Source organism: Thermobia domestica, chromosome 10 (assembly GCF_964235325.1).
Source record: "Thermobia domestica chromosome 10, izTheDome1.hap1.1, whole genome shotgun sequence".
Lineage (NCBI taxonomy): Eukaryota > Metazoa > Arthropoda > Insecta > Zygentoma > Lepismatidae > Thermobia > Thermobia domestica.
This window is the reverse complement of record NC_137463.1, coordinates 223,819,848-223,845,438: the sequence shown is the minus strand read 5'-3', so window position 1 is coordinate 223,845,438 and position 25,591 is coordinate 223,819,848. Positions and strand designations below refer to the sequence as shown.

At 36.0% G+C, this 25,591-nt stretch overlaps 1 protein-coding gene across 1 annotated transcript in view; it reads right to left on the bottom strand.

Moving 5' to 3' along the window:
- The window catches only part of LOC145663013 (2-oxoisovalerate dehydrogenase subunit beta, mitochondrial-like), a 42,137-nt gene that overhangs the window by 4,816 nt on the left and 11,730 nt on the right, over nucleotides 1–25,591 (bottom strand). Inside the window, exons 3-6 of the mRNA XM_081729142.1 lie at nucleotides 22,764–22,966; nucleotides 14,508–14,663; nucleotides 7,203–7,374; nucleotides 2,680–2,825 (exon numbers count right to left, since the gene is read on the bottom strand). Of these exons, the coding sequence (XP_081585268.1) occupies nucleotides 2,680–2,825; nucleotides 7,203–7,374; nucleotides 14,508–14,663; nucleotides 22,764–22,966 (677 nt within the window). The remainder of the gene's footprint in view (nucleotides 1–2,679; nucleotides 2,826–7,202; nucleotides 7,375–14,507; nucleotides 14,664–22,763; nucleotides 22,967–25,591) is intronic.

The window sequence follows — 25,591 nt, the reverse complement described above, 5'->3', positions numbered from 1 at the left end:
CAAAATTATACTTGAAGGGATTAAGAGGCTAAAGATGGTAAGCAACAAATTCTACATTTCAAGAAAACTGAGGTCAAAAGTTTTACTATATAACATATTCCTTTATCGACTCAGAATCTCTTCATCCTGACGAGGAATCACTTATGGTTGGTTTAAAGGGACAAGTTTTGTCGATAGATGGCAGTACAATCTTCGTATCTTTTCCATGTATTTTTTATCTTTCACGAAAACTCACGATTTGTTACAAATTTCAACCTACAGACTTCAAATTTTTAGAAAAGTAACTTCATAATCTACCGAAGGCAATAATCTGTGCCGATTTTTTATTTAGAATTTTCTTCATTGTTGAAATGACTTGATTGTTGAAATGGATATCCAAACATTTAACAATGGAACTCTTTCAACAATGAAGAAAATTCTAAATAAAAAATCGGCACGGATTGTTCACTTTAATAGGTTATGAAGTTCCTTCTCTAAAAAATTGAAGTCTTTACGTTGAAATTTGTAAAAGAAATTGTAAATTTTCGTGAAAGGTAAAATATACATGGAGAGATACGAAGACTGTAGTGGCATCTATCGGCAAAACTTGTCTCTTTACACTAACCTTAAATGAGGTATTGTTCTGTAGAAGAAATAGCACACAACATCTTCACAAACTACCAGAACTCATCGTTTCGTTAAAAGGTAAGATAGTACCTTATTTTCTAATTCCTTCATTTTTAACTCTTCGTTCACGTTCAAACTTTCCAAAGATATAAAGACGCAAGACTCTGTTGGTAAATTAAAAAAAGAACTCCAGAAATATTTATTACAACACTGCTTTTACTCTGTGGAGGAATACATGAATTGCTGACTACATTAAAATTCTACATGATCTGTAGTACCGGTATATCAGTGCCATTACTTGTTTCAACATTAGATATACGGTATATGCAAGGATTTCTACATACACTGCAATAGCTACTTACTCTAACTTTATTTTTAATAATGATATCATGCAAAATGTAACGCACAATTATTGACCTAATGTGTATAATTTACATTATTATTGTTTCCTTTACTTTGGTATTGATCTATAAATAGCGTGTCCACTTCAGATGCATTGAATACAGTGCTAAATGTATGGAAAAAAACGAAAATACAATACAATACAGGAAAACAGTCTGAGAATACGAGGGCTGTCTAAAAAGTATCCGACCTTTGGCCAGAAAAATAGTTGCGAATACCTGACAGATTTGGGACCCTAATCCCCTTCAAAGTAGGCCCCTTGTGCTTCCACACACTTAGCCCACCGATCCTTCCACTGCTGGAAACACCGCTGGAAGTCTTCTTTTGGAATGTTGTTCAGCTCCGTCGTCGTGTTCCGCATTATGTCTTCTCTACTCTCAAAACGGGATCCCTTCAGATGCATCTTCAATTTTGGAAACAACCAGAAGTCACAAGGAGCCAGGTCTGGAGAGTAGGGAGGTTGGCGAACGGTTGTAATTCCATGTTTGGCTAAGAACGTGTGGATCAATTGGGATGAATGTGCTGGGGCGTTGTCATGATGGACGTGCCAGTTCTTCGCTGTCCACATGTCTGGTCTTTTGCGCCGGACTGCGTCACGGAGTCGCCTGAGAACATCTTGATAGTACTCCTTTGTCATTGTTTGTCCTTCCGGTGCGTACTCGTGATGCACAATTCCACGGGCATCGAAGAAAACAGTCAGCAACACCTTGATTTTGCTTCGCACCTGCCGCGCTTTCTTCGGCCTTGGAGAATCGGGATGCTTCCATTGAGACGATTGTTGTTTTGTTTCTGGGTCGTACCCGTACACCCATGACTCATCTCCAGTTATCACGGTATTCAGATACCCAGGATCAGTGTTGGTGGTGTCCAGAAGGTCCTGTGCAACGTCAAAACGGGTGTCTTTTTGTTCCTGAGACAACAACTTGGGTACAAATTTAGCAGCCACTCGTTTCATGTTCAAATCGTCACGCAAAATTGCATGTGCAGAATCTTTATTCACTCCAACATCTTCTGCAATCTCCCGCACTGTCAAACGGCGATCTGCCATCACCAAATTTCGCACCCGCTCAACAACAGCTGCATTCCGAGCAGTTTGGGGCCTGCCGCTACGCTGCTCACTCTCGACTGATGTGCGGCCATCTTTGAATCGGTTGAACCATTGTTTAATTTGTGTTACACCCATCGCATCTTCTCCAAACACCTGCTGAATCTTACGAATTGTTTGGCTTTGAGAATCACCCAGCCTTTGACAGAATTTGATGCAGTATCTTTGCTCAATTCGTTCAGTCATCTTGCGAGAAACACTAAATCCGACGAACACTACCAACAGCACCTCACTTCGCGACCACCAGCTCACGACTGGCACACGCGAACGCGGTGAAAAAATTCAAGCATGCGCATTAAGGTTCCTCCTTCCACCGTGCACTGTGGCGCCGCCTGAGAATCACTACTTTGCGTGGAAAAAATTAAGGTCGGATTTTTTAGACAGGCCTCGTATAGCGCTTTCCGTTATTCGTACGTCATTATCAGAGATGAAAAAGCGAGAGACAATGACAAATATATGTTTCTGGACAATATATTGTGCTTGCCACACTCTACAGTTGAAGTTGGTAGTAGTTTGATAGTTGTTAATAGTTTGATCTCTCATAATGTAAAAACTATTCTACTTACATTGCACACAGCTTCTCTGTCCCAAGGTATAATGGTTACCAAATCAATTACTTCGCAATCCACTTTGAAATCCGTTTTCGCCCTCTCTGCTGCTGCTCTTACCACATGAACTTGAGTACCCCAAGTAACAATTGTTAAATCTTTACCTATTAAGAAACATATCAATTTACATATGTAAAATAAAAATTATTTTAATGACAGTTGAGAATGTTTGAATACGATAGACATAATATTATCATAACAATTAGAGTTTTAAGTAATTCTTTACAGTGGCGTGATGATAACTATGCTAGCCTGCCTGTAAAAACAATTTCGAATCCCGTAAAAGCATAATTAAAGCTTTCAGGTACTAAATGATTTACGATCAGTTATGGTATATTGAAGCAAATAAAATTACAAGTTAATGCACTGTTTATTATTACTAGGTTGTATCATTTGTAGTGTACAATATCTGCTGCTTGTATTTTAAATATTTATAAAACTGTATTGCTCTCTAATGAAACTGCACTACCCGACAGCGAAAAGGAAAACATGTGTCGCTATTGTATATATATAAAAAATGGAGATGCAAATAAGTCACAAGTTCTTAGTGTAATGGAAAGAAGAAAACCTTGAGACTGTAATCTTAATGGACTATGAATATGTTTTCTTTTCGAAAATGACCTGTCCTGAAGGACAAAGGTATGTATAAGTTAATGGGAATTTTAATTGCTGAAGACTCATAGTTTAGCATCTGATTGAAAATTAATGAGTAAAAACTTGTAACTTGTAATAAAAATAAGGGTCCTGGAATCAGGAGGCATCGTTGGTCTTGGTGACTACCAAGAAAAGCAGATAGAGGGAACTAACGAATCCTGTGAGATCGTATTAGTCATACACGTCAGAAAAAACTTTGGACTTGGGTTAAGTTTCTCATATCATGTTCATGCAGGTCTTTTTTTATTAACACAGGTAAAATTTAATTAAAAGCACAGCCTGAGTTTTTTTGTATTGCTCTCTTGCGAATATTGGTTTGTGATATTCAATAACAGCTGAGAAGCTATTCATAGTGTAAGTACTCTCTTTTTGTAAAGTTGTAATTTTCTTTTATATTAATAAATTGTAGTTTTAGCATTTAGAGGCTGTAACGGTTCTTTTACTTCATTTCCACAGAGAAAAGAATTGAACCTACCTCTTATGCTCAGATGTTTCAGTTCTGACAGGTTAGAATACTATTTCCCTTTAAGATAATTATATTTTAATACAATAGCTACCACATAAATACACTAAACTTTCATTTTTATTAATCAGTAGTAAAAGATTATGTAATAATTGAGTCTTTTTTTTTTGCACCAACACCAAGATTATGAAGGGCTGCACTTACTTTTAACATGGGCTCCGAACTACGGACGGGGTTTGAATCCCGTACAATTAACGAGAGCACATATCAACCTTACAGTATAGGTCGTTTCCCACCATACTATTTTGCCTCCATATACTATTCTGTTTAGCACAAATCAATTATTGCTTAAATCACTTACCTTTCCAAAAACTCCTTAAAGATGATTTCAAATTAATTAACTACATCATTTTGAACACTGGAGTACCGTTCTCTTACTAAGTGTGCAGATGAAGTTGAAGAAACCCTAGTTTCTGCATCATGATTAACTATTAAGTTTCCCACTTATTGAAATATAGCAAACGACTGTCAGAATAAAGGATCACACCTGTTTTATATGTATTCATATGTTGCTTATGTTATTATTTAAGGACTCCTTCTCGAGGAGGACAATTTCAATAGTTTTATATATATCTATATCTATCTATCTATCTATCTATCTATCTATCTATCTATCTATCTATATATATATATATATATATATATATATATATATTTGTAGTTTTACGTCCCACGGTTATGCCGGTTAGGCTAAAGGAGACGGTGATGATGAGTAATGAATGAAATGGTGGAATGAAGAAAGTGGGAGGAAACGGGAGAACCCCGAGAAAACCCACGCACACGGTGTTTGTAAACCACAAAGTTCACTTGGCGGGAGCAGGGTTTGAACCCGAGACCCCTAGCACCAGAGGTGAAGGCTCTACCACTGAGCCACCGCGGCCCCCCTATCTATCTATCTATCTATCTATCTATCTATCTATCTATCTATCTATCTATCTATCTATATATATATATATATATATATATATATATTGTAAGGATCACAACCTTTCAGTGCGAGCACACGTTATTCATGCAACAGTGCTATGTGCTATTGTTTACAAACATCAGTGCAGCAGACGATACTCATAAAACCAGCAAGACACGAAGATAGCGCGACGGGAACCGAAGAAGAACGAGCCACCAGAAATGGCCTATAAAATGGACCCGAAGAGGGCAGAAGTATCAGTTGACCAATGATCACTTAACCTACACCTGCTCCTGAGGTCGCTCTGGACGAAGGAGTGCTACCTTGCCTAAAATCCCTGGAGGCTGCCATGAACTAAGGAGATTCCTAACTACAACCCGAACCTCTAGAAGCTGCCATGAGCTAAGGGGATTCATAACTACAACCCGAACCTCTGGAAGCTGCCATGAGCTAAGGGAAATCATAACTACAACCCGAACCTCTGGAAGCTGCCATGAGCTAAGGGGATTCATAACTACAACCCGAACCTCTGGAAACTGCCATGAGTTAAGGGGATTCATAACTACAACCCGAACCTCTGGAAGCTGCCATGAGCTAAGGGAAATCATAACTACAACCCGAACCTCTGGAAGCTGCCATGAGCTAAGGGGATTCATAACTACAACCCGAACCTCTGGAAACTGCCATGAGCTAAGGAGTTTACCAAAATGTACCGTATCCTGAAGTCACTGCAAGACGTCCTGGAGGCTGCTATGAGCTAAAGGGTTCCCGTATAAAACATTTCCTTCCTTCACCTCACTGGTCATAAGGAAGATTTTAAGATATTCGCTTTGTAGATACACTGTTTAGTAATATTTTTATAAAATACATTAGGTGAAAGGCTAGAATCTCCGACTACCATTGTCTCTACCCACATAAACATTTCAATACACACACTACACTTTACTGTTTTAGTAGTATTTCCCCATATTTATGTATTACAAACTTATAATTAAGTGGAATTAATGTTTCCTTACTACATGCATAAATTTCATCGTTGTTAAGGCAAATTAGAGCAGATACACAAACAGTAAAATACGAATAGGGTATTGTATATATATATAAACTGCTGAAGTTGTACTTGTTGACAAGGAGACCTTGAATAATAAGGAATTTCTATTTTGCACAAATATTTAATTAATGTTTATTTTGGACAATTTTGGTCTCTTATTCATTATGGAATTCTTTTCTGAAGTATTCTAGTCGAATTCAATTAATATTTAAAACTCGAAAAAGATGTTTGATCACAATTGAAGCTATTTCCAAAGACGAATATTTAATTACTTTTCAAACAAATGAACTATTAACTATTCCATGTTTTGCAGTGTTACAAATATTATTATTTATCAAATTATATATATAGCTAATAAAGGTAACGAAATATGGAAAATGTAGATGCACACTCTTACCATACTAGTCAACACATAGACATCCTTATGAATTTTGTTAAATAAGCTTTGCAAAAAAAGTTTTTGATATTTACGGGAATTAAATTACTTATTTCCTTACCAACATACCTACAACTAATGGAAAAAACGCTTTTAAAAGTTTTTTTTTTTTTTAAAGTGATAAAAGTTTCTACAGTATTTCTCCAAAAACATTGGTTACTACTTAAATTTATCACATTGAATTTGATCAAATTTTTATGTTATTTGAGGTAATGAAAAACTGTACAATGGATTATTTATATGATGATTCCGATGTACAGGTATTTTGACAACTGTCAATTATATATTCCAAAGATGGTAATAAGATGATAATAAGAGAAACAGCAATGAGTACAAGATGTGAACACGTATAAAATAAGTGTGATCCTTCATTCTAACTAATGTTTATTGCATTTCAATAAGAGAAAAACGTGATCATTACCCAACCTTTCTTCAACGTAAAAAAAAAAAAAAAAAAAAAGTTCTTTCCAGTGGTGGATTTACAAGGTAAAAACTAAAGGAGGGGGACAGCCAGAACCCAGACTATGATAGGTATATCATGAGTTTAATATAAGCTTCCAAAAGTATATAAATGATAGCGTAAATTATTTTTATTACTCAAAAAACTCGGGGGGGGGGGGACTAGGCTCTCTCGGGCTAGAGCCGCCACTGGTTTCTTCAACGCTATCTACACGCCCAATAGAAGAACGATTGTCCAGCGTTCGAAATGAATGATGTAGATGGTTAGTATGGAATCATCTTGTAGAAACTCAAAACTCATGGAGAGTTAAGTGAAATATAACTTCTACGCTCTATTTACACGTATTTTTCAGGTTATAACACATTAAGCCATATTTGAAAAATTTATGAAAAGAAAAAAAGATTTTTAAGAACGTTATTTTTGTTGTAAACTAAAATTACTTCTCCAAACCTTCCATAATAATATCTGCTTTTCCCAAAGGTAATGTGTACTCTTGAACCGGGACTTCATCCACTGCAGCACGATACATAGCCTTTGGTTCGAAGAAAACGCATGGATTCTGGTCCTTCACACACGCCAACAGCAAGCCTTTGGCCTTAAACGCACCACGTGGAATAACAACCTGATAACGAAAGTTTAAACAAAAAATACATATCATTCTATGAATACTTTCAGGCTTGAAGCCCGCAGAACTTCTCTCAAGGAAGCCATACATGAGAAATGACTTACCGGAAAATAACTAACTACCTAAGTAATAATAATAATAACATAACCACACGCACTTCAAGAAAATTACGCGATAGGTAGGACTGTCAAACCTCCAATTGCAGCTGAAATGCCCAGGTTCGAAATACATTCTTCGGATCTACAGCCAACAAAACTAAATCTTTAGGCTACTTACCAAACGTTTAAATATTAAATTAATTATAATTAACTATGTATGCCATTTATGTCTTATAGTATATGTAGCACTGAGTTGTTAGCTATTTACAAGAATTATATTTATATTCTAACAAAAGGTTAGGTTTAAATTCTTTTCATTGTTGTATTGTCGCATAGCAGCAAGACTATTTTCATAACAATTTGTCTGAGATGGAAAAATATAATAATTTTTATATCCAAGACTCATAAAATTTTAAAAATTTAATTTTATGTATATCAACAGAGATCAACAATTTGAGAGAAGACCTAATAATTTGGTTTCAAGGATTATACGGAACCGCACTGACAAGGATTTTTAACTTAAATTTTGAACTATTAATGACAGAATATATAACTTATACCAAGCAAACAAATGAAGTGTAATAGTGAATACAGTTCGAAGCTGCCTAAATAAAACCTAAACCCTGCTTCTGGGATAAAGAAAGAAAGAAAGAAAAGTCTTAGATGGAGATGAAATTTAAAATTCGTTTCGGTGGAAATGAACTGTAGAATGCATTTCCTGTTTCGGAAGATTTAATATTAATAATTGACAGGAAATACAATAATGGATGGTTGTAAATTATGAAGTACATTTCTCGCGAAAGTAGATGCACCAAAGCTGCTCAAAATAATCCAGCATGTTCTCTCCGTAATAGCATGTAACGCAGATGTCGAATGGATGTTTAGTGTAATGAATATTTTATAGTCAGATGATAGGAAAATAATTTTAACAGGACTTGTAATGGCTGTAATTTGTGTTCAGATGAACCTGAAGATGATCTGTCCCAAGATTTACACGAAACTGTTCTAGAAACCAGAACGCATCTTGACGTACCGAGCAGGTCTGAGAATATGAAAAATAAGGTAGTTGTCTATAATCACTAGTGTACTATAATTTAATTCAGTACAATATACGTTTGATTATTAATAATAGTAACGTTAGTAGTTTGTAATAGTGGTTAGAACTGTTAGAAGCAACGGTGGTAATATAGTATATATTCAAAAAATACGTCGAAATTTCAGTTTGAAATTTGTGTACACAATTACAGAAATGCTATTGGTCTCCGGGCTTGCCTTCAGTTCAATCTTGCAACCATAACGATAAGCAGTACTTTCGCTAAAGGATTCATCATATAGGAGATAATGAAGACGAAAAAATTACTTTCGCTAAATGCTTCAACATATAGAGAGTAAAAGCAATAACCAGGAAGAAAACTACATTCGCTAAACGCTTCTTCAGATAGGGTGAGTGAGCAGTAAACAGACAAAAAAAAAAATATAGGATTAGTTAAACGCTTCATCAAAAGGGGAGGGAAAAGCCAAGTGTCAGATAAACCATCAACTATTATGAGAGACATTTATTCATGAAATGTTTTCCTTTACTCTGTAGTTCAGTTTCTTCACTTACTACTTTGTTGACATATTTCATGGTAAATGAAATTAGAGAAAATAAAGAGTAGAATTATATTTTAAAGAGGTGTAAAGTAAATTCAATACTTCTGTTACAAGATAGAATAAAGAGATTGTATTTCACTAGAAATGGATTTGAAATAAGATATATGAGTTTGCAACATTATTGTTGCAACGTAAATAACAGTTCCTCGATAAGAAGAACAGATGACAGGAAAGAATGTGGGAGAAAAACTGGAAAGTGGGATCATCGAGTTAACCCTATGGAAGTTAGTCCAAGAGTTAAACGAAACTGTAGGATATCAATGTGGACAATGGTTAGATTTACTTTAAAGATATTTAAATAGAAACAGGAAAGTCAGAATTGAGGGGTGTAGTTGAAATAGCTGATAACAGTAAGAACCAAATTGTTGGATAAAAGCGATTGAAGTGATAAATTAGAGTGCAAAATCGCAACTTCCAACTATCTGCACGAATATTCCTTCTTAATTAATTTTATCAATAACTTTCTATGTTTAAATTGCTAATAATTATTACAATAATTAAATAATTTGGAGAAAAATGCAACAAGTGTCTAAAAAATTGCAATAAGGGTTATCAAGTTTTCCGTCATACACCTCAATTCTACTGCAGAAGCAGCGGTTGAGGTTCCAATATGGTGCCCATCTAGATGCTTGTAAGCTATATTTGTTCTTTGATTTTTCTTTTCATTTAGTGGGCCGCGGTGGCTCAATGGTAGAGCGTTCACCTCTGGTGCATGGGGTCCCTGGTTCGATCCCAGCTCGCGCTAAGTGAACTTTGTGGTGGACAAACACCTTGTGCGTGGGTTTTCTCGGGGTTCTCCCGTTTCCTCCCACTTTCTTCACTCCACCATTTCATTCATTTCTTACCATCACCGTCTCGTTTAACCTAGCCGTCATAACCTTGGGAGGTAAAGCTCAAAGATTTAATTTCATTTATCACTAATCGTTCGCCTCGTGTCCTCTATCTGATGAAATATTTTAGCGAAAGTGCTCATAATAAATTATTTCAGCGTCTGTGATTTGATTTTCACTATTCTCTGGTAAATATTCATTTTCTACGTTTTCAGTTTCTGTTTTGGGATTTCTTTATTGTAAGTAGGACTTGTAAATAAAAAGAAAGATAGATAAATAGTGATAGATAGAGATAAAGTGTGTGTGTGTGTGTGAGAGAGAGAGAAACCATTGATAAATTACAGGAAAGGTGCAGAATAAATTAATGTAATTATTACAGGCCAAGAGGAATAGCATGAGCTATAACCTTGAGGCCCGCAGTTAACACAGTTATAAGATACTGATGTCACCAGTAGTGTTGATAACTGGCAAAAGCGTATGCACTATAATTTGGCAATGTCTCACATTGCTGGGGAGAAGTGATAAACACGCTTTGAATTCATCTCCAGGCTTACTTTTCTCCCATTTATTTGAAACGATCTGATCACTTATATTCATCTGTCCTAGTATTTAACATTTATCTGTTTAAACTAAATGTTCAAATGTACTAGGTGAATTTATGGTTACCTTTTACTTTTTTAATGCATGGTGAGTGTATATTAATTTAAATTGAGTAAAAATTTTATCACATGACACATTTTATATTTTGAGTCGCGGTGGCTCAGTGGTAGAGAGCTCACCGTTGGTTCATGGGATCTGTACTTCAATCCCAGGTCGCGCCAAGTGATGATGGACAAATACCGTGTGCATGGGCGTTCTTGAGGTTCTCCCGTTTCGTCCTATTTTCTTCATTCAATTATTTCATTCATTATCATCATCCCATCTTCCTTAGCCTCGGTGCATAATCCTGAGACGGTGCAGAATATATTTAATCCCTGTATTCTACAGACTTGTCAACTTCTTTTCTCCTCATCCAGTAAAGTTTGTCATTTCTTTGGTAAAACAAAATGGTTCTTTTCTATCCTCCCTCCAGGAATGCTTATTTATGGAACTCAGATAGGGGGAAAGGGGTCTTCAAGGTCACAATAGTGGCCGAACTAAACAGCGTTTGTTCCATGGAGTATGTTTCGTTTTGTATAGTTCTATGCTGTTTTAATTTGTATTTTGTGCTGATTTTCTTCCTTTTTATCACATGAAGGGTAAGAAGAATCACAGACAAAACAGAATTTTTAAATTATTTTATGAAGAGAGAGGCTGATAGTTAAAAACCAAGTAATGAAAACAGGTACCGGTACAGAGCCAGAGCTACTGGTGTTTCAGTAAGTATAGCGACTCGAAAAAGTATTCGTACAGTCCCAGGTTTTGTATAATTTCAATGGCACTGTTCATATCAAAGATGTAAAGTGGGTGATATTACGTGAATTAGTGTATACACATGAATATATTAATGAAATGACTGAAATATAAACTCTCTTAACAAAAAAATAAAAAAAACAAAATAACTCTAAAATTGTACGTGGAAAAAGTATTCGTACAGCTGACACATGCAAGAAAATATAACATCACTTTTCAGTTTATTAATACTTTGTAGGGTTTCGAAGTGAATTGAACTACCAGTGATCTTATAAACAGAGACAGACATTTTTACCTTTGGAATGGAATTGGTGTTATACTTTTGGAAAAATTGAGTTCCAATATCATGTGGATAAGTATCTTATTTAGTTTGAATTGATAATTTTGTTGGATTATGTGGCTAAATTAAATCACAGTGATATTACTTAAAAAAAAAAAAGAATATTAAAATATTGCCACAATTAAATTTCAAATATGTGGATTGTTAAATTTCAGTATTAACAAAGAATCTTTTATTTTATTTGTTAAAAAGTAGTCAAATTTATTTTTCTATTAAATGGCCAAATTTGATTTAAACGTAGCATTCAGAAGCCAATATCCGCAGCTGTATTTTTTCCCCGTTTTCGGTGAAAAGGTATGCAAGAACTATTTTGGCAGCGGAAGACAGTAATGTGCAAACCGAAACAGACACAACAGATATAGATGACTTCATTGAGAATTATATGGAAAGTCTGAGAAAAGAAGAGGAGTATGGCATTTAGTTGGAGGAAGAGTGTAGGCTAAATACATACGAAGATAGTATTAAAAGTTAAAGGAATTGCAATAATTTACCTTACGTCGAAATGTCACTGATATGCTTAGTGTGGTTTTTCAGGCTAAAGTGTTTGTAAGAAGTCGAGGAGTCATGCAGTATTGTGTACAGAAACCCCTTTTTGATTATCGAAAAAAATGAAATTAACGTGCGTATAGTATTTTTTCTTTTCATTGTAAATTTTCTGTGTATTAATTTGTAGTAGAAATAAATACTGTAAATTGACTAAGACATGCATAGTATCTTAACTCAGTATATTCATTATATGCATACATTTATTTATTTATTTATTGCATAAGTCTATCTTCGTTAACCACAAACGTATCTTTAACGGAAATTTTTGCGAGTACCGTTCGATTCCGCTAAAGACAGGTTTTACTGTAGTATCATTTTCTAGAAACAAGTACTTCAGAAGGCAGGATAAATACTTTCTTAGGAGATGTTTAACACACACGTGACTGTTGATTCAAGATGTTACGAATATTAAAATGATTCATAATGATTCATAGTGGTTCCAATTCAATTGCCAGTGAAAGTGCGTCCGTTACAGGAAGTAGATTCTAAGATCGGGCAATAAAGGTGTTATCTATTTCATTCATTTAGGAGATGCACACCAAAAGAATGTGGCGTTTTGATCTAAAGTTCACATTTTTTGTCATTTTAGGAAAGCAACTATGGCGTCGGAAACCTCCATCCTTCGTGTCTAAGTAACGCAGGTTTTATTTACTAGGTGGCAGCAGACGAGTCGTATTGCCTGAACGAGTAAGACATGTTTCTGATACTGCCCGGGGACATGGAAAAGATCAACGGGTAATTGTTAAATTCCTCACTGCAGCTGGACGTTGTGCAGTCAATTGGGTGGTGACAGTGCTCTTGCAGAAAACACTGTTAGGAAGTGGGTGCATGAGTTCAAAGCAACACGAACGAGTGTGAAAGATAAGCAAAGGTCTGGAAGTCCAAAAGCAACATCAATTGAAGTTAACATTGGCGTGTCACTTTGCAGGAGATTTGTGATACAATGGGGCCAACAGTAGGAACACTAGAACGAATAATTAGAAACAAACCGCGCCTATCTCGCTGGGTTTCACGAATGCTTAATGGCAGTCAAAGATTCGATCAAGTTGCAAATTCGACATGCTTCAGAAGAGAGGGACGCAATTTCTTGGAAAATATCGTGACGATGGATGAATGGCAGATTCCATTATTCAACACGGAAATAAAAAGACTATCGATGTAGTGGAAACACGCAGATTCACCCCTCACACACAATTCCCTTAGACGGCATCTAATGATGTGTGATACGCTTTCTTCTGGGATTTCAAGGGAGTGATATTGTACCAGCCTGTTGCCAGAGATCATACAATTATGGTCAAGTATTTACCTACACTTTTGGATACAAAATGTCTGCCAAAATTAACTGAGAAACAACTACAAATGGCAAATGGCAAGTTCATGCTCCACATGGACAAAACACCACCACACCATGCTAATGTTGTAGCCTCATTCTTGGCTGAACACGGCATTGAACTCCTGCCACACTCACCCTACTCACCAAATTTATCCCCTAGTTCTTCTGGTTGTTTCCAAACCTTAATGTTTCTCTTCGTGGACGTCATTTTGCCAGTATATTCATCCCTGGGAAGTGTTATTTTCCAATATCTGAAACATACTCCCAAAGATGACTGCGCCACACGCTGCACAAAATGGATTGAGCGATGGCGACTGTGTATCAATCAAGAAGTTTGTTGAGAAATAGACACAGAGTAGTTCCCTATATTCCTTGTTCTTGGAAATTAGAACAAAGCGAGAAGTACTTTTGGTGTACACCTCGTAATTAATATTTTTTAAAGACATATATACCGGGTGTAACAAAAGCGGGGCCATAGGCCATAGACTATCTTTATTGTGAGTAAAGATGTAAAGAGAGGAAACTTGTTGGAAATAAAAGGTTTCCCATCTAAAAGAGCGGAATTTTTCCGCTTGGCCAAGCCGTTTGGGGTTCTACATTGGTAATGTGCCCAATGTTAAATGAAAATGCAATGTTGCCAGTTCGTCAGGTTGGTCGAACGGAATATAATGCCACACAAAAACATTGTTGTGTGAGGGAACCTACAATACCTTGGTGAAACGGAAACGTTACTTTTTAATTTAACATTGAGCGCATTACCAGTGGAGCTCAAATGGCTGATGTAATTTTAAAAATTCCACCATTTTAGATGAAAACAATCTTCTTTGAACAACTTTCCTCTTTTTTAATTTTTGTGGATCTTTTCTCATAACAGAGATAGCCTATGACCCAGGACTTTTGTTACATCCAGTATATTACGTATTATATCTATAACTTACTTTTAAACCTGGAGTATGTGCAAAATATGATTCAGGACTTTGAGAATGGTAGAGTGCACCGTGACCAACAGCGCCCCATGTAGTACGAACAACTAACCCTCCAACTGGCCACATATTACCACTACGGTATCTCATTTTAGCTGATTCATTACAAATCTGTAAAAAAGAAATAGAATTAAGGAAAAATATAGAAAACAACTGAGGACATATCTTCGATGATAATTTATACACATTACTAATGTTAATATATGTTTAGCATGCAGCACAAACTCTAGCCCAAGCCTTCACAGCATTATAATTAAAGCACTCGTGATATTCGTTCAACCAGTACTTTGGCGGTTGGTGCAACCAGCTATTACACCATAGCCAACCTAACAAACAAGGATGTAAATAAATACTACTTTTATTTTATTAATTTCCAAACTATACTATTGATAAGCTTAGTAAGTCTTATAGAACGGTTATGTCCGTTCGTCTGTCTGTCTGTAGATAGGTATCAGAACAAAAGAAGTAAGAGGTAACGAGAAAAGGTTTCCTGATATGAATTCTGTGCCCCAAGAATAGGTCCCATCTCCGACCTTATCCACTTATTCCAACCGGAAGTTAGACATCTATCTTTCATTTCGTTTAATTTACTTTCAATTATTTACTCCATCTAACCTATACATGGTGTTTGGATGGTTCAGTTCACATGTACATAGTATTTGTGTAAGATTATATATATAAAAAACACATGATTTACAAAAGTGATAAATATAGGAAAAATATTTTTCATTGTTACACAGATATTCCTTGATATTCTTTTACACTATAAATATTTTTCTCTATTAGATACGTTTTTAGGTTTCGTTTAAATTTATTTAAGTTTTTCTCCGACTGGGGAAAGCATTGAATATTTTATTTACCATATGTCTGCTGCCCTGTTGTACCAGTAATAATTAGTAAAGTAAGACTTTGTTTTGATCTCTAGCGTTATAATGATGAACTTTCGCCTTATATTCATTTTGCGTTAGGCTGAAAACGGATTCTTCATATATGTAAATAGATAGAACTGTTAATTTTCACTAACTTTCTAACGTACGATTTACAGCTTGTTGTGTAATGTAAGTTTGCAATGGTACGGATGGCCTCTTTCTTTTTAATAAATATAGATTTGATTTTAGCTGCGTTATCCCAAAATACAATGACATACTTTGTGATAGGTTATATGGATCCAAGGTAGATTTGCATTAAGCCTTTTAAAGTTAATGTGTATTTTACTCTTAGAGCATATAGCCTTGAGTTGAGTTTATGTATAGTTGCTTCCATATGGCTATTCCATCTGAAATGCTCATCTATTATAATGTCTAAAAATTTTGTTTCGTTGACCAGCTGTATGGATGGGTCCTTTAGATTTATTGTGGATTTATTAATATTTTTAGCATCCGATGAGTGGAAAAGTATATATTGTATTTTCGTGTTGTTTAACTGATTACTTTCAAAATAAGAGCGAAGTTGTTTTTGTTTTGTTTTGTACATTGTTAACAAGAGCTTTTGCATCTTTTTCTTTGATAATAACTGAGGTATCGTCAGCATACAGTATAGTTTTGGTATCTATATTGCTAGGTAGATTATTTATATATAGTACAAATTGTTTCCTATTTTCTAAATAAGATTTGAATAATTTGAGACAGTTTTCATGTATGCCGTAATGTTCAAGTTTGTTTTGAAGAATCTCTTGGTTTATCACATCAATTGCCTTACTCAGATCGTAAAAAATACGGAGTACTAGGCATTTTTCGTTTATTCCTAACCGGCATAACCGTGGGACGTAAAACTCAAAGATTTTTTCGTTTATTCCTTTCAGTTAAGCTGTAGGTAGCGGTTTGGGTGCCTTTGTTGCGCACAAAGCAATATTGCTCATTCCTTATAATATTCTGGCGTATGAGAAAACCCAATAGTCTGCTCTTTATTAGATGTTCAAATATTTTAATGAAAGCAGGTAGCAGTGAGATTGGCCTGTAATTTTCGTCGGATGTGGAGTCTCCTTTGTTGTATATTAGTTTTACTTGAGCTATTGTAAGAGGATCAGGAAATACACCACATATTAGGCATTGATTAAATAAATATGTTAGATGTGGTGTCAATGACTCCTTACGTACTTTTATTATTTTTTGTCGGTATTTCGTAGTTTGTGGACCTATTTTCCTGCAATTTACTAATTTGTTGCAGTACCTCGTTTTCTAATATTGGTGTACGAAATATGCTATAAACAGAACGCGGTATCGCATTTGCTAACAGTTTAATGCTGTATCAGATTCTCTTATTTTTAATAGCTTATCGCCTGTTTCCGTAAAATGTCGGTTAAATTTGTCAGATATTTGAACAGGTTTATGTATGTTTGTATCATCAATGATTAACTTTTTAATATTACTTACCTGTCTATCTTTTATGTGTACGTGATCTCTGACAGCTTATCAGAGAGACTTGGTTTTATTCCTAGAATAAGTAATGATATTGATGTAGTGAATCGGAGGTGCGCGATGTATCACTCGTTTCTAGCTTTTATGAGATGAGGCTTTAATTGCTCTTTCTCTCACCTCTTTGATGCGATTAGAGAAATGTTCGGATAAACCTATTTCCTCCCTTCGGAATTTAGCATTGTTCCATAGAATTTCTTCTTTTATTGTTTCCGGATTTAATATTAATCATAATAGAGCAAAAATGTTAATATGGCGCTAAATTCGTTGTACAAAAGCAGAGGAGTGATTCCTGAGAGTAAAACAAACAAAAAAATTCCTATAAACATAGGGCGAAAACCCCATCGTTTACGTGTGTTATAGGCTGCCGAAAACATGAAAAAATGAATTCTAAAGGTCCATAGCTCCAAAAGTATGGGACCTACTGTAGTGGGGTCAAGATTTCACTTAGGAACTAGTATGTGCTCTATACAAAAATACATGTTTTAGAATCCTAAGGTACTCACGCAACAATTTGTATGGAGGTAGGTGGAGAGTACTTTATATCATAGGCCCGTAGTCAAACTCCCTCTAAAAAAATTGTTGTGGAAGCGCCTCAGGATTCTGAAACACGCATTTTTGGATAGGGCACATACTAGTTCCTAAGTGACGTCTTGAACCGACTACGGTAGGTCCCATAGTTTTGGAGCTATGGACCTTTAAAATTCATTTTTTTATGATTTCGGCAGCCTATAACACGTAAAGGATTGGTTTTTCGCCCTATGTTTCTTGGAACTTTTTTGTTTGTTTTACTCTCAGGAATCACTCCTCTGCTTTTGTACAACGAATTTAGCGCCATACTGTATATTTTTAAATATAAGTCCAACGTCTTAAGGACAGACCTTTCTGTGTCATTATCACTCTACTAAAACCGGAAGTGGTTGAAATTCACTGGAACTTCCGCCTTGAATATTGATATCGTGAATCATAAAGTGGAATGTTTATATATATACATATATGAACTTTTAAATTTCCATTTTTAATAGATAAGTTAGACCGTAGATTAAACTTATTCTTGAGACAATAAATTAATATATTAAAACTGGAAGTTCCGCTATGGAAACTAGAAATCCTACCATTTCTGAAATGAAATGAAATCTTTGAGTTTTACGTCCCACGGTTATGCCGGTTAGGCTAAAGGAGACGCTAATGATGAGAAATGAATGAAATGGTGGAATGAAGAAATTGGAAGGAAACGGGAGAACATCGAGAAAACCCACGCACACGGTGTTCGTCTACCACAAAGTTCACTTGAAGCGAGCTGGGATCGAACCAGGGACCCCATGCATCAAAGGTGAACGCTATACCACTGAAACACCGCGGCCCTCCTATCATTTCTAGCTTCAATATTGATTCTCATAAAAGCAAAACGGTAATAGATAGTGAGAAAGTTGTTTCGTTTATACAATAGCAACATTTCATTAAGCGGGGAGCTGAAATCTCATATCTTTTCAGGACATATTTGAATTTTGTATTCAGGATGGACCACTGAGCTCGAAACGGCCTTTTAACTTTTAAAATTCATTGATAAAATTCAATGAAATTTTGTAACGTGCAAATATCTACAAGAGACAATGTTTAATGTACTCTGCAATGCTACCCGATTAATACTATTGCGAACCCAACATAAAGTGATCTATTTTTAAATGGTACCACGTCAAGTTACTACATATTTTAAATCTAATCTACATGCTAAAGAAAATTTATGATACCACATTTATTATTTTATGTTACAAACTAAGGACGCTATATTATTATTTTTGGGGCTTCAACCACTAGCGGATCCAGAAGGATCGTTTGGGAGGGGCAGTTCGCTTCCTGGAAGATGAACGTAGCCCCAAGGTGACCAGAATTCTAATTTGCAAGAAAGGGACGCATATGAATCCGGGGCTGGAGGGGGTGTAGATCTAAACCTGATTCCCAGATTCCATATTGGGACCCGAACTCTTATTGTTTTTATATGAAAGTATATGCTTTCTGTAAATTTAAATTAAATACACACTTCCGTTTTGGAAGCGAGGCGGTGACATGATTCACTTCACACATAGTCACTGCAATATATCAGATGCACTGTTTTGCACAGCACTTGGATAAAAGAAAATACTGTGTTGACGATGGCCTTCATTTTAACGAAAGCGTGTACACTTTGCTCTAATAGTTTATATTTTGAATAACAATTGCGGGACAACAATTGGGAAAAAAGACAGGCTCGGTCTACGCAAAAGTAGATAACAAAAGTATACATGCATAAATAATGATACAAAATTCATGTATCTTTATATTTGTGGGGTCTACGAAACACAGTATAATCATAGCTATGCCTACAACAACAATGAAATTATACTAGCCTTCACCCAGGTGGGGCTTTGCCCTGAGACCCCCAATTTGCTCGGCATACAGCCTCGCACGATATAGCAAGTGCTCACTGGCGCAAATCCGGGGGGGAATAAGGAGGACGCCCCTCAAATCTTGAAACTGGGGGACTGCCCCCCAATAATCCGATTTGAAATTTGTCTTTTGGGGAGAAATGTGATGATTTGTGTCCGATTGCCATAAAGGAAAGTGAGATGAAATTGATGTCCCCCCAGAATAAGCCTCAAATATGCCTGCCTCCCAATGTTCAAGAAAACTCTACTCTCCAGAACCCTCTACCGCATTGTTTTGCAACTTCATAAATATTTTGAATATCGCTTAAAAAATATGGGAACGGTCTTACCCGTTCCCCCCAATGTTGAAGACAGATTTGCGCCGCTGTAAATGCTCCTACGTGATACTCTGCACAATATTTCGCGTTCTTCTGTGTTTTTCATATACAATTGAATTGAGCTAAAACTCTGTCACAAAATTCAAACACCTCGTAAAGCATTTTAGTGAACCACCTCCACCTCTTTTCCTTCCCTTTTACGTTAAGTGGCAAACAAACCCGCTCAAATACATTTTGAATTATTTTAAATAAAAAATCAAATTACCAACTTTCATATTTCTAACCATAAGGAATTCTGAGATATGGACATCTTATAATAATATTTCCCTTCCCTTTTAGGTAAAATATCAAAAGCACTGAAATATGTGTTGAATTATTTTAAGTGGGAAGTCCATATACCAAATTCCATGTTTCTAACTTTCAAAGATTCTTATTGCAATCCGCGTCCCTTTTTCCTCCCACCTGTTGTTTTCTCCATTGTACTAAAGTATCAAAAAACGTTGAAACGCTTGTAAAATTATTTTAAATAAGAAATCCAAATAACAAATTTCTATTCCTTAATCTTAAAGGATTCGGAGAGATGGCCATCTTATTAAAATAATTTCCACACCATTCCCCCTTCCTTTCTTCGAATTTCCAAAAAATCTTTCCTTAATGATACCCTACGTCACAAATCTTAACTACTGTTGGAATTTCAAGTTCTAGCTTAAGCAGTTTGTCCTGTGCGATGATAAGTTATTCACTTAGGACTTCATATTTTATATATGAATTACAATAACAGCTTGTGTCATTTCCGAAGAAAAGATGAAATGCCATTAAAAGTCACAATGAATCCCTGATCCCTTCCTAATGTTTCCGCGTTGAACCCCAAAAATCACGGCTCTCTCTGTTGATCTAGTAGCTAGCGAACGTAACTTTGATCTTTGATGTATGAGGTTGTGTAGATCAGTGCCGTGTAGTGGAAAATCAGCGCCTGGGGCGAGAGTATACGACGGCGCCCCCGTACATATGAATTATGTCGATAGACCAGCCGCGAAGCGCCATCATGGTTGGCGCGGTGCATAAGAAAATTTTCAAAAATAAACCCTGCTTTTCCTTGTTCCTGAGCACATTTTTATTACTTCTCTTCCTCCCATTTTATATATGTGCACAAGTATAAATCTGACTTCGGTTAAATTAAATATTAGATTGAAAAATACTGCTCTTGATCTAAAATATCCCAAGTAAGTTTTCCTTTCTCTTTTTTTCCTTCTTTTCTTTTTCCTCCCGAATTTTGGGCCCCTTACTCACCCCCCAACGGCACGGCACTGTCTGTAGTTTGATTCCGGGTGAGAGAGCATCGAACGCACTACAGTGGTTCAGATCCAACTTTAAACTCTAGTTATCGTTTTGTAAAACATCGCTTTTGACAAACGACATAAATACATACCAACCAATCAACCAACCGAAAAGTCTCAGATTCAGAGAGCTTTTCGGTAAGGAGCGCTGAAGATTCTGTTTCTCTTTATTCAAGGTAAAGGTACTTGAAATTTCGGGACCCGAATTCCATTTCCATATCCTTTTTCTAGGACACAATGTTAAAATATACCTTTTTAGTTCAAAGAGTGAGCCGTCTTACCCTCCTTCCTACAGCTGTTCGTCCAACGAATGAATCATATTCTCGTTCCTTTGGGGCTTATGGTGACCGCCTCAAGGAACTAGGGACAGAAGTAGTCACACTTCAAATATGTTTATGTTAAGTACTATTAAGTACCACACATTTTGATTAGACTGTGGTAGGCTTGTCCTACAGTTTGGATAGGTCGGGAAAAGACCTTCCCAATGGTGAATGCTGGAAGTAAAATTTTAAAAACCTTTGGAGGGGTCAGTCGCCACCTCCGCCCTCCCCGTGGATCCGCCAGTGGCTTCTACAGTAGTAAGAACGTAAGTGAGACGGATGTGCCAATGCGTATCGAATATATCTTGATATCGAATACTGTGACCATGATAGGACGTATTTCTCACTAGTAGAAACGAAGTTACAAAGGACTGAAAATTTTACATTCTTCAAAAGGTTTTATTTCGAAAAAGTGGTTGCAATTTTTACAAAGGTTTGTCGTGTCTTGTACATTTTGATTCAAAATACATAATACTATATATATATATGTGTGTGTGTGTTCTATACAGCGAAATAATAATAATAACATCCTGATGTGTTAGGTACAATCTGACTTTATATTTCTCTAATATGCCGAAGTCATTAACCCTTTGCGCTCCAAATGCCATTTTCCTATGTGCGTGCTGTAATACTTGGCTTTCATTTACTGTTAAAAGATTGTCTACACCGTTATATAGGGCATAGTTTAAAGTTCAATAAATATCATTTTCTGTGCAATCACACACACACACACACACACACACACACACACACACACATATATATATATATATATATATATATATATATATATATATATATATATATATATATAAGTATATATTCACACACAAAAAAAATTTATTGTGCAACACTTGGATTGAAAAAGGGAATTTTTGATGTTCTGAAGGAATTTTATGGTGCTCCAGGTTGGCAACACTGACCGAAGATCAAAGACAAAGTTTTTTTCTTTTTTATTTCTTTCTGATTTCGATATAGATCTGGAAGTTGCCAATTGTTTATCGTCAAAACAAAGACACGTGTGTCGTAATTGAATGCTCTCTTATGCTTGACATCTATTGAGACAATTTTTTTTGTCTTTTCTGTCAGTAAGGTGTTGTCACCTAAGAAGAAATAATAGAACTAACTCGTGCCTATCACCAACTAAGAAATTTCATCATCTCCAGGATTAATACGACTCTCAATAAAGAATACATATCCATGACATCCCCATGAATGCCACTGGTATTTTGCAACGGAGTATTTTATGAATCCACATGACTGTCACTGGAGTGCAAAGGGTTAAGAGGCCTGGTTTCATTAAAAGTCCCGAAAAGAAATTAGTTTTGTAGTTCAGTGGTTATTAGATGTTGTTTTAAAGAAATAAAACTAGAAATGAACATAAAATTATCTATTACCTGGTCAAATGCAGGGTAAATATAATCAGCAAACTGTATTTCAGCAATGGCTGATCCTCCAGCTAAGACATGTCCAATAGCGAAAGCTGCAATGCCTTGCTCACAAAGTGGAGTGCTAAACACCCTTTCTTTGCCATGTTTCTTCTGCAGATCTTCAGTCACGCGAAAGACTCCGCCAAAAGCTACATCTTCCCCACATATAACTGTTATTGAGGAAAAATTTATTCAACAGACTTATGTTTAACCTACTCAACAACAACAATATAAGAAAACAGGCTAATGGTCCTCAGTTTGAAAACATTTTATTTAACTTTTTAAATCTTGTAATGGTCTTTGGTGCCATATAAGTTAAAAATAAATCTTTAATAATAAATTACCTACATTCTCTCTAATCCACAATTTCTTGCACATATTAGGGCTGAACTAGGGAAAGCGCCGGATTATTGACAACGCTTAAAATTTTCTGTCCTTACCTACGTAGAGTTTAATATACATTGGCAAAGTTCAAATTTAGTCGCAAGTATAATCAAATTGCTCGTTATCACTTTTTCGCAGAACATTTCGTTTCCTCAAATCACTGTCCATTTCGCTTGCGTAGTGTTAGATTTTCTTTCCAATTTGCTGTCATAAACAGAGCACGTTCTATGTTGTACTCAGCAGCGCTGGCTTTCCTAGAAGGTCCTCTTTTGAATTTTCCAGTAAAGTAAGTTAACGTCACTCCACTTTCGACGCAAGGCATGAAGGCTCAAGGACTGTGTGTGGAGGTAAAGTTTACACACTTTCTTGACTTTGTCACTCATGGAAATGATGTAGCCTGCACTACGCTTGAATCTCCTATACTTCCCGAAGAACAAATTTTAAACAGAGTGGGCGAATCTCAGAGCGCCACTGGAACGAATAAAACTTTTCGCTCTCACCGGGTGTCAATCCCAGGCTGCTCAGTTGGCAAGTACACGCTTTACTGACTACGCTACCCAGCTCTTCTTAACTTGTCTAATGATCTCCAACCTTTCGAACAGATCATGCGTTACTTGTTTCCATTTGAATATCATGACTAAACTTGCCAATTCATGACAATCGCTTCAAAATTGTCATGATAATTCATGCCTCAACTATGAGTTGTAATGTTTAGAATTGTACAAGCTTTGCTTTTTGTAGATTTAAATTTGATTTTAACTTCTTGCTGAGCAAAACAATGCGTTTATTGGAATCATCTCAATTTATGAACAGTAGAGTAAGTTATTGAGAAGTCTTACAGGATAAATAAGTTAACAGTACAGGTTTATTTTTGTACATTTAGTATTATTATTTCTTTCTTTCTTTATTTTTATTTATTATTTACATTATTTAATTAATTTTCATATTTTAAAAAGTTAATTGTAGAGCTTATTGGATCAAAAGATCCAATATATTTCAATCAAAAATTTTCTTGTAGGTCTTGTATCTGGAGAACTACACATATAGTGTAGCCGAACCCAAACTACCACTTGATTCAGTATCATATCCTTATTTCATAAAAGATATGAAAACTCAATTTACGAGCCGTCCAAAAATTTTGTGGCCCCTGATCCAAAAACTAAGTATTGGCCAAGATCGCAATCTTTTGATGCAGTTTTTTGGATCATTCCTAAAATTCTTGTTTTGTTAATTATATGAGTTAGACCTAGTTATTAGAAATGAATGTATGGTGTTAACAGGGCGGGGGGAAGGTGAATAGTAACTTTATTTGTTTATATGTGATGTACGGGGTTTGGCTGTAGTAGCCTATAGTAACTAATCACAATTCAGGATTTTTTTTCACTGTCTCTTATATTAAAACCTGTCACTGCCAGTGTATTCATAGTGCTTGATGAAGCCAAAGCGGAAAATTGGCGAAACTGTTACAGATTAATAATTTTTACATTAAACATATTGTTTGGAATCAAATTCAATTACGAGAGTCAAATTTTACATTGTTGGCGTGGAGTCACAAACGATCTTAGTGATAATGACAATGTGATAGAAAATCGTTTCGACGGCTAGAATAGCAACGGGATAAGTAAAATTTTTGCCACTGAGATCACTGAAATAGACCAGTGCGGGGTTCTAGCCAATACTTGGATATGTGGGTGGACGGATAGTAGTGGGAAAAACCACGTAGTTAGCAGTGTGGTGTTCAGCTAGGATTGTGAAGATATACGAAGAGTCACTTGAATGAAAAATGTTTCGCGGACTCCAATCAAGAAAAGTGTAGCAAAAACAGAAGTGAAATTTGCGAATTACTGATACCATATCCTTTAATTTAAATCACCTGCTGGTTCCCTGCAAGCCATTCGAAGCTTCGTGCGAAAGAATTTAGTTTAGTTACAGATAAACAACAATGTGAGTTAGCAATGATTTGTCTCTAAATACGTCTTAATTTTAAAAATTGCCAAACGGTTTCTACAACGTCTCTTGTCTTCTTCGGTTGCTTCAAAATTTCTATTGCAAACCTACATTACATCTCCTGACGGAAAAATAACATTTTTCACCATCACAGGTATTGCACAGACGAAGAATGTAATGTGATAACACGATAAAAAAAACTGAAGGGTCTACTGTAGTTCAGTGGTAAAGTGCTCACATCTAGTGCATGGAGTTTCTGGTTCAATCTCAGCTCTTGCGAAGTGTGATTGTGGTAGAGACCTGCACAGGCCGAATTTTTCGGCCCGAGCCCAATCCAGCCCGAATGTACCTAGGCCCAGTCGAGCCCGGACCCGAAAAATTTTGGAGATTTTCGGCCCGTCCCCTTCCCGGCCCGGCCCGATAAGTTTTTTAAAATTCTTGGCCCAAGCCCAGCCCGGGCCCGA